At 38.7% G+C, this 17,183-nt stretch overlaps 1 protein-coding gene and 1 long non-coding RNA gene across 6 annotated transcripts in view; one reads left to right on the top strand and one right to left on the bottom strand.

Annotated features, from left to right (window-relative positions):
* Positions 1-926: 926 nt before the first annotated feature.
* Positions 927-17,183, bottom strand: part of TTC39A (tetratricopeptide repeat domain 39A) — a 53,976-nt gene continuing 37,719 nt past the window's right edge. For all 5 annotated transcript variants that reach the window (XM_081868253.1, XM_081868254.1, XM_081868256.1 and 2 more), the window contains 5 exons: positions 16,359-16,479; positions 10,489-10,600; positions 7,694-7,808; positions 5,947-6,063; positions 927-3,178 (listed from right to left, as the gene is read on the bottom strand). In XM_081868253.1, coding sequence (XP_081724379.1) covers positions 3,061-3,178; positions 5,947-6,063; positions 7,694-7,808; positions 10,489-10,600; positions 16,359-16,479 — 583 coding nt within the window. In that variant the 3' untranslated portion in view covers positions 927-3,060. The remainder of the gene's footprint in view (positions 3,179-5,946; positions 6,064-7,693; positions 7,809-10,488; positions 10,601-16,358; positions 16,480-17,183) is intronic.
* Positions 3,185-6,139, top strand: LOC309345316. Its single transcript, XR_014158184.1, has 2 exons — positions 3,185-3,457; positions 5,559-6,139. It is a non-coding gene; the product is annotated as an uncharacterized lncRNA (long non-coding RNA).

Here is a 17,183-nt window from a genome sequence, read left to right on the forward strand (position 1 = left end):
GAATGTTATGAGAAAGTGAGTTGTAACTGGTTTTCCCAACTTAATTTCACAAACCTTCTACTTTTTATTAAGCTATTTATTAAAGGGTTAAGATTCTAAGAGACTTTCAAAAGAACATGCTAAATACAGAATTGAGTGCCCTTAAGAGTATAGAGTTGTGCTTATATTTGTGTTGCCTTGTGGCCTTTTACTCAAATACCAAACCAATTTTATATAAATTGATTTTAAACCCTCATAGCTTCATAACATATTCAGTGCTTTTTTTCTGGGGGGGACGAGAGATATGCATACTCCTAAGTTTGGCCTCACTGAGGGGCAGTATTTCAATATGAATAGGAAAATGAGAGTGCCCCTAAACAGTTTTTTTTAATAGAAAAGCAGCACTGGATATATTTAAGTTTAACTTTTGTTCTAAAACTCTATCGTATGATCCTCTGGCTAAAACAAACTCTATTGTAAATATGAGTTGTACATTACATGGAAAGTAAATTATTTCTTTATATGCCATGTTTCATGGCAAAATATCATTAAAACAACACTGCAAAATAAAGGCATTATAACATTATTTTTTTCATTTTTTTCCAAATGGAAAAAAATGAAAACATTCTGACATTAAAACACCAACAGTTAATGCAAAACAGAGCACCATATATTAAAGAACTTGCCTGTTCCTCCATGAAAACCGCCAAATTGTGAATTGGATCTTTCAGGGGGAACGCAACAAGTTTAAATAGGTAGAAGTAAATATCAACCATATTGCAAAGGGAAATTTGAGGTTGTTTGAATGCTCTTGGTAACAAAGGAAGACCACTGAAATTTGACAAAAATATTGCATAAACACCTGTAAATAGAACATTGGGTGCGCTATTTAATATGTCGTACCTACTGTAAAATAAAATAAAAAAAATCTAATGGGACATTAGCAATTCAACAGACCATGAAGCTTTCTTTATTGCTGGGTGTTAAGAGGATGTGAACAAGGGATGAAATTGACAAAAATCTATGACAATTAGGTGAATCTACAAAACTTCCCAAATTATTCTACAAAAGATTATTGTTTTTCAGATTGTAGCTTAAGCAACAGCGCCTCTAACCTTACGCTTAAGTTATAAAGCAATACTCCTGCACAACCTTCATCAATTTCAACAGAACATTCAAGTTTAGTTTAGTTTCCTGAATAGGCATAACTTTCAAAAGTTACTTGCCTATAAGTTCTATTAAAAATAATGGAATTATGGAACTATACTGTTACCATCTTAAACATCCAAAATTAACAGTAAATTCCACTGAATTTAGGATTTATTTATAAATCTGTAGAAGTCCAAGCTGTCATTTCCACTGATTTCAAACAGTCTCCAATGCAACAATTAGGTTTTCCTGAACGCTGCTGGAAGTCTATTCAGTAAGAAGGGTATTTTGAAAAGAAGGGGAGGGAGAGTATGAGGGAAGACATGATACATACAACAAAAATACGAAGAACAGCCAGCTTGATTTTGTGCTTTTTATAGTTGCACTGTACACATATTCTGCATCCAATATAAACAGTCTTTAGTATACTGTTTTGAGAAAAGATTAATAATGCCTAGTCAGCGAAAGGGTTCTCTGGTATATATTAGTTTTGCATTGAGAGAAATCAGACACATGTGAAATCTATGTTTTCAGTTCTCTACTGAAACTAAAGAAAGGTGAAATTTGAAATGACACAAATCTATTTGACATACTCCATAAGAAAATCCTGCAAGTAACAGAAATGCAGTAACAAATCATCCCCCTACTGTACAACAGAATGTGTCAAACTTCCTGCCACCTTAAATCTATAGTGGGTACATTGTTTCTGCTATGTAGCTTCTAACCCTGCTCCAGGAAATTGGTGACTTCCAGAACCAATGGGCATTCTGTAGTACCACAGAGAGGCTGATCAATATGTGCAGTCCTATAAAAATAGTAGCCACTGATGGAACCAATCAATTGTTTGGTAAGAAGGGGAGAGTGAATCCAACCATCTGCCAAATAGGTCAGTGGTGCTCTCTAAATTTCTAGCAGACCTCCCCCCCCCCCCCACACACAAAAAGAGTTCCAGCAGCTAGGAAGGACTGCATGATTAACACTCTCCCAAATGATATGGCTAATCCAAACTGGACATGCTCCAGTTCAAAAAATCCTGTACTGTAAAATGGCTTATGAATGTTCACAATGCTTCCAGTAGAATATTAAAACAGGAGTAGCCAACTTGGCACCTTGATGTTGCATCACCATCCCTGGCCATTGGCTATGCTGGCTGAGACTGATGGGAGCTGGAGTCCCAAGAGCTGGAGGGCACCATGCTGGCAATCCCTGTTCCAAATCATATGCCACTTTAGGGGGGAAATCAAATAACCGTGTGCTGCTCAACAAAAAGAGTAAACCAACACTAAAGTTCTTAAAAGACTCCAGTTTTCTTAATGCAGTCTAAACGTGACTTTTGCTTCAGAGAGAGATTCCGGTTTATTTACTTTGGTTATTTCAACATTGATAACTCTTTCAAACTAGTAAGCAACTGGATTTTGGCTGCATTGGTAATTTGTTGGCATCTTGAGTGTTAGCAAAATAGAATACATTAGAAGAGGAAAAAATGAAAGTGAGATTAAAGAATAGTACATTATAATATTAAACCTGAATCGAAGGTTATTAACTGGTTGTTCCTTCTATCAGGAAAATTATTACCTCATTTAAAAAGTAGTTTTAAAAATTCAGTCTATGTAGAAAATAAACGTTATATTCATAACCAAGTGTGATCTAGGTATTTGTCAGCAACTCTATAGAATTCATGATTTCATCCATTTAAATATTCTTTGCCAAATTAACAAACATGAAAATCTTATTTAAAAAACTTATAAAGTAAGTAAGTCACATTTGTATATATTATAAACAGTCATGGAATGAAATACTGGTTTGTCAACCCCTCAGTATTTTTAAATTAAATACATTTTGTGCTAAACTTGACAAAGACCACCTTAAAACTATTGCCTGTAATGTCCTCTTGTGGCAGTTTGCATACCAAACAAGATTTCTTTTTAAAAGTTAACATGAAACCTCCGCTTCCAGAACACCATTTTCTGGAGACAATTTGGCTTGGTGCAAAGCAGCTTGAATTCTGAAGTGTGTTCTTGTTTCCATGGAATAATTCTTATAATTTTGCCTAAAACAAAACAGAGATATATTGTGATAGGCACTTAAATACTGCACCTCCCCATCATCATTGTATTGCAATATTTAAAAGAACAATTTTTACAAAGTGAAGGTAGAAAAACCAAACTTAATTCATAAATGTCTTCATTGCTTCCTCTGAAATAGAGACACAGAGAACAGGACAATGCATCTCTTTGTAGTTCCAAGTCTTAACATTTCCCTGGAAAATGTATGCTTACTCATCCCTGCCCCCCAGCCCAGAAAACAAAACAGCAAGTCTATATTACCGGTAAGTGTCCATTGTGCAAAAAATGAATAAATCTAAAGTTCAGGATCCACACACACACACGAAGGCAACTCTATGTTGCTCTTTTATGGTGAGTATAAAGTGAGAAAAGAAATCTAAACTATCTTCCCCCTCAATACAAAATAAACCCAGAGAGTACATAAATACAAAAATAAGACATTTAAGCAATACTGTAAAGTATTATAAAAAAAACATAAACCCAATCAATGTATGAAGCACCTTATACAAAATTCAAGCTATTGGTCTAGTGCAATATTATCTATCTTGATTGACTGAGGTTCACCAGGATCCCAGGCAGAGATCTTTCACAGCCTTGCAATCCAAGTTCCCCTTTAAACTGGGGATGCTTTGGACTGAATCCTCATGCAAAGCATACACTCTGTCTCAGAGACAGCTTCAAGGCACTCAGTGGATACACAGGGATTATCCACTTCATCCTTGCAACAGTCTAATGGGTGAGGTCAGGGATCCCAAACTTTTTTTGGGCCCAGGAGAACATTTGGAAAATAGATGTCATGGGCATCACAAAATGTCCATTTCACAAGAACAAAGAGAGAGAGAGAGAGAGCACCCCAACGAACATGCAAAACACCTCCACCCCCAAAGCTGACTGGCCACTAGCCGTGCCCACCCCCGCTACTCTTCCTTTCCTATTAAAAATGCTTTTGCACTATGGACCCAGAGACATTAAAGGAAGACAGGACAGCTTGTCTTTTCAGCCAGCCCAGTTGCTGCCCAAGGTAAAAATAAACAAACTTAAATCTTAAACAAACTTAGAAGAAAACTTGGAATGGCAAGGGGCCTCGGCAAGGACCCAAGAGTTAACCTGACAGTTTTACCTGAATGCTGCAGTTAGACTATAGAACTTTGTAACCCAAGTTCAGCACACTAGCCAATACCTCATTTTGGCTCTGTCAGGATTCATATTGTGTAGGCCACAGCACCACTGCTGAAAGTAGCATCCCCATAGGAAGTGCACGCCTTACAATCTCATTTAGGAGTAATTATAATGGGATGCAGTGTCATCACATTACAAGTTTCCCTGCTTACAGCAGCCAGGAAAATGGAGAAATGGGCAGGGATCTCACACAACAAAAGTGTCTCATACGTCTTCCTAGATATCACTGCAAGGAGCTAAGAAGGTAGCTTCAGTGGTGAATGCAGCAAGACACAAAATATTTAACGTATTAGGCCCTAGAATTTTATTTTCAACTCTACATTAAGTTCATTCAATTAATTAATAATCTGATAAAGCTTGGTGTTTATTTTTCTAGACAGGTTGGCCTTGATATGATCAAGTCCTATAGATATGGCAGTTTTTAAAGTGAGAAAGTGAACATATTTAGAAACTTAACATAAAAAGCTTGGTATACTACACATACAATGTGAGGTGTTTAAAGAAGGGTATCCAATTCTGATTTTTTACTAGTAGAGAGCACTTTTGTTTGTGCAATATGAAATAACTAGTTTTCACTGGTAGCCCCCGTCCCCCCTTCAAGGATGCTTTAGAGGGTTTGAAGTGGATGCTCCAGAACACTATGGGGTATGGTGGAAGAAGAAAAATCAGGTACTTCCTGCTAACTCTTAAGGCATCATTGGGTACAACTAGAAAAGAATCCAGATTTTAAGTTTTACATTATTTATCTTATAATCCATTTTGTGATAGCAAAATTAGTAGTCTCCAAAATGCAGCCTGTATTTTTTTAACCCACAATCAGTGTTGAAAAAAGTACCTGAATTGCACCTGTTATTTTTAACCTATGAAGACAAAATTAGGATGTGTGTTTGTTTACAGCTGCTTTTATTGGCTTCTCTTCTGTCTCAGAACCTGGGTTGTGCTAGTATGTAGATTTAGGTCAGCTAAACCAAGTCTTGTTTCCCCCACCCCCATATTTTTTAGCAAGCCTTGTTAAAGAGTCAGCATGATCACATTCTCTTCCCCAAGCCCATTGGCTCTCCCCTGCTCCATGTTAGTCACTTATTCTCCCCCTACTGGCTAAAGAGGGGAGGAAATAGATTCTTAAGTAATTTAGAAAACAAGCTCAGGATAAATGATAACATTAATATTTCTCTTTTTCCACAGAGAAAACGTTTGGAAGAAAGGAATATTCAAGAAAAGTATTACACAAGCATACAAAACTCATGCCATATTCCTATCTTAAGTGTAGAACCTTAAATTTGTCCCTATTGAAATTCAGTGTGTTAAGTTTTGGCCCAATTCTCCAATCTGTTAAGGCAACATTGATTCCTGCTTTTGTCTTCTGTGGCATTGGCTACCACACCCAGCTTGATGCCATCTGCAAATTTGATGAGTATCCTCCCCTAAATTCCTTTGTCCAAGTTGTTTAGACAGATGCTGAATAACAAGGGGCCCAGGACGGAACTCTGCAACACTCCACTTAGATAACCACCACTGTTTCAGCCCCCTGCTCTATCTAGTTCTAATAATCAAGTGTTTATTATATGCTTACTTTGCTCTCTCCAGGATCTTCACAGCGTCTTCTCTTCTGTCTTGGTCCAGGTATAATAAAGCAAGTTCAAGCAGTGCATTTGGAATTAAATAATGATCATACTTTATCTTCTTTTCACTTTAAAGAAGAAATAGCAATTAATGAACAACAACAGCTTTATCTACAATCAAATAATAAAGTCACTTGGTGCTGACACGAATGATTCACATTGTTTCAATGTATCCTAGGTTGTTAAATAATCTACATTTTTGGCACCGAAGAACATCCCATGGCCATTCTTGTATGGCATCACTCAGGCTCCTCAAGATCCTTACTTGAACATAATACCTACAAGCACCTGCACATGGGGCTTTCAGAGTTACATCACAGGCTTGGCCAGAGACTTAATTTTCAGGAAACAAGTCAATGCAGTTATAGTTTCCTTACCATATAATAACAGAACATGGAGTGTCCCATGTTCATCTGTAATTGGGATTGATATTATCTTGCAGTCTGGGGACAGAATTGCAGAGTAAGGGCGATTCTGTGTACAGATACATGTACTGTACCCTTGTTTCAATGTAAAGTTTTATGACAGTAAAGGAGTGGTCGAAGCACAGGAAATGCAACTATTCCCACATTCATTTTCTATTTTGAAGAGTAGAGCATCAGGTCATACAACTGGGGCTCCAGAAGTGCAGATGGATTTCTACATTTTCAGCCTCAGCTTGTAATCAATATCTAAATCAGCCACAGATTCCGAATCTCCTGGGTGCTGACCTCATCACTTCTCAGCATAGTTAATACATTACTGGCATGAAACGACATCATGATGTCAGGGCAGATATGCTGATTAAGGAAGCCAATTAAATAAGTGACCCCCACTGTAGTCATATATGTGTGATATAACTATGGATCCGCATCTGCATATTTGTACAAATATATATTATATTGCAGGCGCTGGTTATATAGTTTTTGTGCTCCAGGACACAGCTAAATTGTGTTTCTGGCAAAATTTGTGGTATGATGGTTATGTCTCTATTCAACTTAGGCAGGGGATGACTAACCTTTTTTGACCTGAGGCTGCATTGAGGCCTGGCCAACCCTCTGGGGCCTGCATAGCAGTGGTAGGCAGGGCCAAAGTGGCCAAAACACATTTACCCACTCATGTGGCAGATGCAGGCAGCCTCTCTCCTATACTCTTCTGTCAATCAGCAGAGGAACAGGAGGAGGGTCTCCTCAATGTTTGAGGATTTTTGTAGAATACTGGAACCTGCTTTGTGGGTTGGATGTGCCTATGTCATGGACTGGTTGCATGCAAAGAAATTGTGGGAGGTGCCAGTTGGGGAACCCCCCATTTTAATGGGACGAGTTGCTGTGCTCACTAGGCCTCGCCTCCTGAGTTGACCTTTTCTTGAATAAAGAGTTAACTTTACTGGTGTCATGTGATTTACTGCTGTCCCACTCCTGACAGACTGCCTCTGTAAAGAGCACTATCAGTGCTGAGTTCCACTGTGCCACATGGGCATAATCCTGACCTCTGTTATATCCTGAACATCTACAGGTGCAAGTTCAACACTTAGGCACATAGTGAGATACAGAAATGTACAACAAATTATATAACTGCATGGTTGTCCATTAACTACGCCAAAATTTGAAACATCTCTATAGAATCACTTTCCAATGAGAAATCCTCACAGGTTTTGATAAGCTGATGTGGCTCAGTATTTCTTATTGCGTTGTCATCTTCTCTAGTTAGGACACTTACTTTAAGTGAATGTAAGTGAAGTGTTCTTCTGCTTCTGAAATCTTGCCAAGGTATTTCAAGCACAACCCTTTCAGTAACTTGATTACACACTGATCATCAACAAACAAATCTGTAGCTGAAAAATAAAGCAACAGGGAGCTGAGCTGAGACAATTTTGTAAACTTTGAAAAGGGGGAGAAAGAAACTTTTCCATCACAATACACACACACACACACAGAGAGAGAGAGAGAGAGAGAGAGAGAGAGAGAGAGAGAGAAGCAGCAGCAGCAGCAGCAGCAGCAGCAGCAGCAATCACCAACTTGGTGCCCTCTAAACATTTTGAACTGCAACAGCTTTGCTGGCTGGTGCTAATAGAAGTTGCAGTCCTAAACATCTGGAGGGCACTAGATTGGGGAAAGCTGCCCTATGCCATACATCAAGTGTGGCCATAATTAAAGTAGTAACCATCCCACTGCATGTTATCTAAGTATCAGCCTGTTGAGATTTCTCCACAATGGTCCTTAAGGAAAGCTTAATGGATTGAATAGTACAACTGAGGTTTAGCACAGTTTAAGATGAAAAGAAATACAGAACAGATGTGTGATGAGAATATGCAGTTACATCAGTGACACACATACACCATAAATCACCATGTTTTTTGTTTGTTTGTTTCTACTGCCTCTTGTCACTAATTATGGGGGAAATGGCAATGGTTGCTGGGATCCAAAGTAACATAGGCTTTAAACTTGAGAGAGGGATTTTTTTACTGAACTGAAGTGACTGCTGGTTAGCAAGAGATTAAAGGAGGTTGCTTCTGGCTAACCCATGCTATCTGTAGATAAAAGGCAGTGACACACAAATGCCTACAAGAGGACCTAAAGTTGTTGGCTGAAGGAGAAAATGAAGTGTGCTTGACCCAAATCACTCCACATAAAAGCTAAATGATGTAAGGGAGGAGAGGCAAAAAAATGTCTAGTCTGCAAGCAAAAAAGTGGGGTGTTGCTGACAGGTGTCTCCAAAAATAGAGTCTGGGAAGATAGTGACCTTTCCTGTCTGGTTTAAGTATCCAGTTGGGCATTAGTTTGTCATGTCTCACCGATAATTGGCTATATACAGTTCTTTGCGCCTTGCTTGTTTGCAGCCTTACAGGATACCCTGCTGTGGCCCTTTTACTCCAATTGCCATTGAGAGCAATTGCTACTTATAGAATCATAGAATCGTAGTTGGAAGGGACCCAATGGTCATCTAGTCCTACTTCACAAGGTACAAAACTTCCTACAGAGAGAGCACTTCCTTGTAAGATACTGTACTGCAGAAAGGCCCAGGCGACAATGCACTTTCTTTTCTTTTCTTTCCTTTTCGCTAAATGTAGTTTGATGCACTGGGAAGAAACTTTTGTGTTGCACCTGCCTATGCTATACTCAGAGCAGACCCATGGAAATCAATGGATATGACTAAGTTATCCATTGACTTTGATGGATCTATTCTGAGTACAACTTTGCTTCATCCAACCTTTGATAACGTGTGAAGACAAAAAGAGAATGGCAGGGGAAACCAATAGCTGTAAAGAGGCATTCCTTATTGCTAGGTTTCATTAACTGGTGTATCTGAAATCAATATCTGAGCTTTAAAAAAATCCCAGACTGGTCAAATTAGAATGTCATCAACCAATGGTCAATTAAAAATAAAACCAAGTGTTGTTTAGAGCTAGCATGTAGCAGCCAAGAACATGCTACTGATCAGAAGCCTTCTAAGATAAAACAAAGGGTGGAAGGATTACTGCAAGTGCAGTGGGATTTCCCACTCTCTCCTCCTCCATCATGTAACCTGTACACTCCCAAAATCTGCTATGCAGATTAGAACAGATTGGGGTGGGAAGAAGTTCTAGACCTTTGGCTTATTGGCATCCAATGCCCTTTTAAATGTGTTGTGGGAGGGGGGATTATTGGCTTGTTTTTGTTCTTATTTTTATTATGTATTTTGTGTCTTTTACATTGCAGTTTTATCTTGTGAACTGCCCTGAGACCTATGGATGAAGGGTGGTATACAAATTTAATAAACAACAACAAACAACAACATTGTGCAAATAGAAATTTTTGTGCTGATGGAACGACTTACTTAGTTTTATGTTTAATACAACCAAACATAATTAAGCAAAAAAGAGCTTTGCTTGAGACATACATACATATTTCCCCTTGCATCTTGTTCAAAAGTCCTGTGTCCCTTGTACTACCAGAGTCATTTATTTCTTGTAACTCGCCCCCCCCCCCACTATGCTGACCCACATACATGCAGTTATACCACTGCATCCTTAAAGGGTAGTCAACTTCTCCCAACACGGAGACTGACTGAAGGCAGTCAATTTATTGTCAAGAAAAGTCAACTTCCCAAACTTACATCCAAATCTAAAAATAGTTGTAAATATATTCCTGGAAGTGATTACTGTTTTTTTTTTTTTGTCTATAAGATGCCCCCATGTATAAGACGCCTCCTATTTTGGGGGACTCAGATTTAAGAAAATGAGGGGAAATGGCCTCATGTATAAGACGCCCCCTAATTTTGGCATTATTTTTTAGTCTTATACACGGAAAAATACGATAGTATTCCCCCCCCTCCCCAATTTAATAAGGTAGTAACTGGGAAGGGGAGGCCAAAGCAACAGTAAAATTACTGCTACCATCTGTATCATCAACTCATTGACCTATAATCCACTTGCTGATTAAATAAAAATGGGCTAATAGGTTTACCGTCTAACAACTCGACGGACAACCACAATCTCTCACGGACCACACCCTTTGAAATTAGACATGAGTTACCTGGGCTCCTTTCCAGGGCTGCTTCTGCATCTTCCAAGCACTCCAACATACCGCCAGTCAGGTCAGGACACTTCCCAATCACTGCATAACCATTCCAGACATACATCATCTCCTAGAAGCGATCACAGAGTAGAGCATGTTGTTACAGCAGTAGAGAAATGTAGTTACTGGAAACTAGAGGTGTTAAGCCCAAACAATTAGCTGGTTTAGTTCAAATATTCTGGAAGCAGAGTTAGCCAGTTTCAGCAAAAACAGACAAAAAACCTCCAGAACCATTTAACTCCTCAGAAAGCCAACTCATTCATTTGGTTGCCTTTACAACACTGCAAGACTGTAACTTCTGCCCCCCCCCCCTTACCTCCCAGTGGTGGATTTGGCCTCCCTCATTCACTGACTATTTTCCTTCAATATACATTTTGAACTTGGCTCCTCCTTTCTTCAACCTTCCCCACTCATAATTCCCTCAAAATCAAGATAGCTTTAGCCAGCTGCCTACACTATCCACACTTTAGCCTTCTGGATTTCAAACCTCTGTTCAGCTTCCTAGGTAAACCAACACTGCTCTCTCTCTCTCATCATAGCGTCTTGTCCCAAAGAAATATGAGATCCTCTTTCTCATGGTTTCTCCAGAATCCCTTTTCTCTCTGTCTCAAGTCTGCTTCTTCTACCAACCTTTTCATAAGGTTCCTGCTCCTCGTTCCATGGTTTCATTTCTTCTTCAGTCACCCTACCTCCTAGGCCTTCTTTCCAACCTACTCATACTGGTTCTCACAACCTTTGGTCTGCACAAGCTCTCTCTAAAATGAACTATTTTGTTTTATCATGGAAGCTTCAAGTTGACCAGACAGAAAATTGCTGACTCATTCACTCTGATGGTGCAGAATGTTCGTGAACATTCATGTCCATAGCAACTCAGCCAAAGGATAAGAGAAAGAAGCAACAGGACATTTTTTTGTGATATTGGTATGCAAACTCAGTAAAGGAAAAAATCCCTGGGGAGAAGCAAATAGCTCCCATGGCAAGTAACATATTGGCTCTGATTAATATTAATGGTAAGAATTAGACATAAATACCATCATTTAGTTTGCTCTTTTGCTAAGCTGAGATCACCTGTGTAACATGTAATCACAAAATCCAGGAGCTGCTATCAATATGGGGCCAACTGGAAAACTGATTCTAGGAAGTTTGATCTGAATCACTGAGTACTTAATTACTACACTGGAACTGAAGAATAATGGCCTATATCCCACTGACACTCTTGTCACATTTCATTTCAACCACCTGATGACCATGACATAATATTGTTGCATTTTCTAACATTACTCCTAATAAATGCTGAATTTGCACAAGTGCACCCACATATATCTCCTTTAATATTGTTATTAGTTTGTGAATGCTAGCCCCCTCTAAATTCCCATCAAGCTAGTGTTACAATTAAGGCTTTTAGAGGGTATATCCAACTTACATACATTTAACTTATGCATGCGAGGACCCATAATGTAATCCCTGCATAAGTGGGAAGTTGCCTGTATATGAATAAATATAAATATACATACATTTATAATTCTTTCCAGTCTTTTCTAGTTTGGACCTTAAAAACAGGTGATCAATAGTGAAATGGCAAGAGCAATGGGATAGCAGAGGTGGGTAAGCAGGAATATAGTAGGTGAAACTTTTATATGGGTATTTCTATTTCAGATCTTACCTAGCATATGAGTGAATAACACAAAAAAGAAGCAAGCAGAGAAGGAACAGAAAGAACTTTCCAAAGGAACCAGAGAAGATGGAACTACTAGGACTATTTGTGCCATGTGATGACCTCAAGGAAGCATGAGATAATGAATTTAATGGGCTATTAAACTTTATTTCCCATATTTGCATTTGGGTTTTGAAGCTAGTTGGCTATAATACTTAAAAGAACTCAGGGTTCTGTGGAAAAAAATCTAGTGAAAGCCTCTCCTTTCTATAATTTGTAGCCCAAATAAACATAGCTCTATTATGATCATAATATTCTGGCTCCATTCCCTATCAATGGTCTGACTAGAGACACAGAAATGAAGCTCAGCTGCTTTTCCATTTAAAATTCAAATGAGAAGTGTAGCAAGTGATGTTAATATGGGGGAAGTGTTCAACAGACTAAGACAGGGGTAGCTGCAAAGTTCCTGTCAATGTTGTGGACTAAACAACTCCAGAGGTGGGTTTAGGGTATCAGGATTGGTGGGGTTGCACTGGGTCCTGCCTTGCAGGAGGCACCAAAACAATGCTGTACAACAGAACACCACTGGCAACTCCCATAACCCTGACCACAGAACATGCTGGGGCATTGTTTAGGAGCAATTGTTCCTGTCTTTTTCTTTTTAAAAAAATAATATTTATTAACATTTTAAAGACTACAAAAGAAAGAAAAAGAATTAAACAAAACAATACAATACAAAAACAAAAACACCACACAACACCAAACCCAAAACATTAAATTAACAAAACCAAACAAACACAATTTAAAACACATCTAATAAGTTCAGTATCTTAACTTTCATTTACTTGTTTCAATGACCTCCTCACACCTCCCTTTTTGTATTCCACTTTAATTAACTGTTTCAGCAATTCCTTTCCATCTTCCTGTTTTCTGTCCTGTAATTTATCTTAACATATTCTAACCTTATTTTTCCCTTTAATATATAATTGTCTTAACATATTTTAACCTTATTTTCCCTTTAATACTCTAGTAATCTATTTGTACTTAATTCCTTATAACATTTCTACTAAAGCCGTATAACTCCTTTCCAACATTTTTCTAACACACATTAATTTTACAATATTTTTATAAATAGTCTTTAAACTTTTTCCAATCTTCTTCCACCGACTCTTCTCCCTGGTCCCGGATTCTGCCAGTCAAATCTGCCAATTCCCTATAGTCCATCAACCTGGTGATCTTCTGTCCGATGCGCTTAACTCTTTTCCAAGTCCCTTCTGCGAGTCTTCTTCATATTTATACATGAACTTTACTTTGTCTTCCACTGATCTTATTTTCATTTTCCTTCCTTTGAGGCTAAAGAGTAGATCTCGGGGAAACTCCCACCTAAAGATAACTCCATTCCTTCTCGACGGGGCAACCAAATCTCCGTAGTTAAATCCAAGATCCAAAAGGTATTTCAGAACGTCTTTCAAAATTTCCACTCTTGACTGTTGTTCTTCTAAGTTCCTCTGGTAGTTCCAACAGTCTCTTATTTTGTTCTTCTCTTTTTTCCCTCCTCTTCCAAGTCCGAAGGCCCTCACAGTCCCAATCTCCTCTTCACCCAAGTCCCGGTTCCAAAAGTCATCAAATTCCTGTGTGAGGAAATCCATCAAACCCTCCTTCTCCAGTTCAGGTAGGGCTCTGGTCCTCGGAATCTGATTTTCTTTAAATTCAATCATAGCAGGCATCAACTTATGGTCATCAAATTGCATCTGTAAGGCTGGGACTCTCTCTCTCTCCAGTTGTGTTACTTTAGGTTCAACGGCAATAACTTTCTCCCTAGCCTTCTAGGAGCAATTGTTCCTGTCGTTGATATTTTTTATATATTTATTTTGGATCTTATGATTTATGTGGAAATTGTTCAATTTAGATGCGTACTTTTTGATGTTTTGTTTATTGTTTATGGCTACTTTTGTTAGGCTGATAGCTATGTTATTTTTTAAAATATGTTGTAAGCCGCTTTGAGCACTTCGGAAAGGCGGCATACAAATAAAATGATTGACTGATGCTGGGTGAGGCTGATGGGAATTGTAGTCCTCCAGATGTTGTTGAATACCAGGTTGACTAAATTATGAACCAGCAGACTTAACGTTTGAATCTCACCTCAACCACAATACAATGTGGTTCTTAGGCAAGCCACCATATTTCAGTCATAGTCTACCCACTCTCCACTTGCAACATAGGGATAATATTGCCCTACCTTACAGGGTTGTTATAAAGATTACAAAGGTGATCGATCTGGTATACTTCAGTTTGTTCAAAGAGTATGCATAAATGCTGAAGAAGAGCTTTTTTCTAAAAAAAAATGTTTAGGGGTACTCTCATTTTCCTACTCATATTGAAATAAGGCCCCTCAATGAGGCCAAACTTAGATTTACAAAATGTTTAGGGGTATGAGTCCCCCTGCATCCCCCCAGAAAAAAGCACTAATAATAATAATAATAATAATAATAATGCTTGTGAACTAGGTAACCTCCAAAATATATTTTACAACCACTTTTTCAAAGATCAGAATGTTATAAAAATGTGCATGATGCACGTAGTTAGCAGTGAAAATTTTATCTACTGCTGGACCAACTGAACTGCTACACTTTTTGCCAGATTTCAGGCCTTGCCTTTTTTCCCTGCAAACAATGTTCAGCCTGTCCATCCAGCCTAGCTGAATTCCTTTGTTCTTAGAGAATGCCAATAGCCACACCCCCAATTATGCCGAGATGTGCAAGAAAGTGTTCCATTTTATTTCTATCTACTTTGAACACCCACTTCTATAGAAAGGTATGCAATGACTGAAAAATTGCAAGGTCTGTAGTCTCCTTGGACAAATAAAAAGCAAAACATTTGATCCTATACTATTTTTTCCTCTTAGCTACTTTTTATCTGGGTTAGGCCACCCTGTACATTACTTTCCTTCCTGTCTTGGCAGATTAGACTGAACAGATTCAACTGAAGCAGCATCACCTTGTACATCAGCTTTATATATTTTGTACTGAACAATTCTGTAACTGAATGGAGAAACTGTGTTTTTGTCAAGATCATTCTAGCAGGGATTTGAAGAAAATAAAAATAAAAATTGCAGTACAAAATATATCCCCCCCCCCCTTTAAATTAGAAGCTTCCAGCAGTAAGGACCTTTTGATCCAAACCAAATAGACCTAGCACAATTAACTATTAACAGAGTGCTATAAATAGCTTCAATACCAACTTCCAGTTCCTCAATGGAGAGAATTGTTAAAGAGCACCATCTGCTGTGTTTGTGGTGCAAGTTCAGCAGAAAAAGGAGGACACATAGAAGTCAAGGTGGCTTGCAAGAATCACATGTTTCAATACTAGACTCCACTAACTTTGACCTGAAAGAGATGTAATGTAGGTGCTTATTTGCTCCCAGTAGCCATAATCACTGGATGCAGGCTAGGGCTGGGTGATTTATCAATATATCATGCAAAACTGGTTGGAAGTTCACATCGTAATAATTGTTTCATAATATTTGAGCTGGCAATATATCGCGAATCACAATGTGTGTAAGAGCTGGGTGATATTTGGTTTTCAACATTGCGATAACTCACCAGTTAAACGTTACAATGTTATCGCTAGCTAAACCTCACAATATCACCAGCTAAACACTGCAATGTTATCACCAGCTAAACACTGCAATCTACCACAATGTCTGAGGCGAACAGGACAATGTCCTGGCAACTGCTACTACTTAGGGGGTCTAAAACGGATAAATGACAATCATCACACACTCAGTTTCATCAGGAGGCAACCCAAAATGCATTCCAAACAGGACTTTTGGTTTGGGGCTTGGCTACCAAATGGTGGTATTCAGGACAATCCAAAGAACCATAAAAATATGGTTTATCCACAATGTGTTATGCAACTGGATGCATACATTTCTATATACTTAGGCTGTTGTCCACATGATCCACCCACCTGTTTTTCCCTGGTACAGCAGAGCATATGCCTGAAAGTATGCACACACAGTGTCCATTATTAGCTGCCATGACAGGAGCATTTCAAGCCTCTCCCCGCACCCCCACACAACCATTTCATTTAAAAAAGAAATACCAGGGAAGTTTTTATATAAATAATGAGATCTCTAAGCAATGGATGGGCAGGGGAAGCCTCTTCATCTTACCAAAACAGGTACAGGAAGTGGAACAGGATTTGAGGATAGATATCGGCGGGATTTCCGAATTGCAAACTTTTCTGTAGGCAGGGACTTTCCTGCTATTTTCAGTTTCAAACTAGGCACAGCCCTGTGAGATGTGGGGGAGATGAAAGGAAGCATACAAAATTTCATTTGCTTTATCTACTACATACTGCAGCCCTCTGAACTAGAAAGACAATATCAGAACTGAAAACTCTCCCCTATATTTTTCCATATGCATTGTCAAGTAGCAGATTCCATTCTAAAGATGATCAGCTCTGAAGAAGTACTTATTTTCTTTAACAAAATGTGTCTACTGCCTGATTGTAAACAAGCACACAAACATCTAGGTATTTAAAAGAACATAAAACAGAAAGAAGGACAGTGGTAGTGGAGGAGGAATACAGCACCATCAAAATGTCACCACCATAGAATAACTAGACATCTTGCTCTGCATTCATGGAGGAGACATCCATTCCTACATCACACCTGACCTCTGGGCAGCTGCTTAGTGACAGAATCAGACATGCATCTCATGGCCCCTTAAACCTGAACGTAATTTAAAAACACTTTGTGGCAGCTACAGAAGTTAGAGGATTCTGGCATTTCCAAGTTTCCTACAACAAATACCTGAGGATGGTACTACAGTAGCTGCAGTAATGGCACATCCAATTCAAATTATCCACCCCGTGTCTTGCCCCAGAGTTAAAGACCACCAAATGCTCCCTGCAGGCTTCTCCATAGGCCACAACCCTTCCAGCTCTGCTTCATGCCCTCCTTAAGGGCTTGCCTTGTCTGGTTCACATGCATCCT

The sequence above is a fragment of the Podarcis erhardii genome, assembly GCF_964252035.2.
Source record: "Podarcis erhardii genome assembly, chromosome: 6".
Classification (NCBI taxonomy): Eukaryota; Metazoa; Chordata; class Lepidosauria; order Squamata; family Lacertidae; genus Podarcis; species Podarcis erhardii.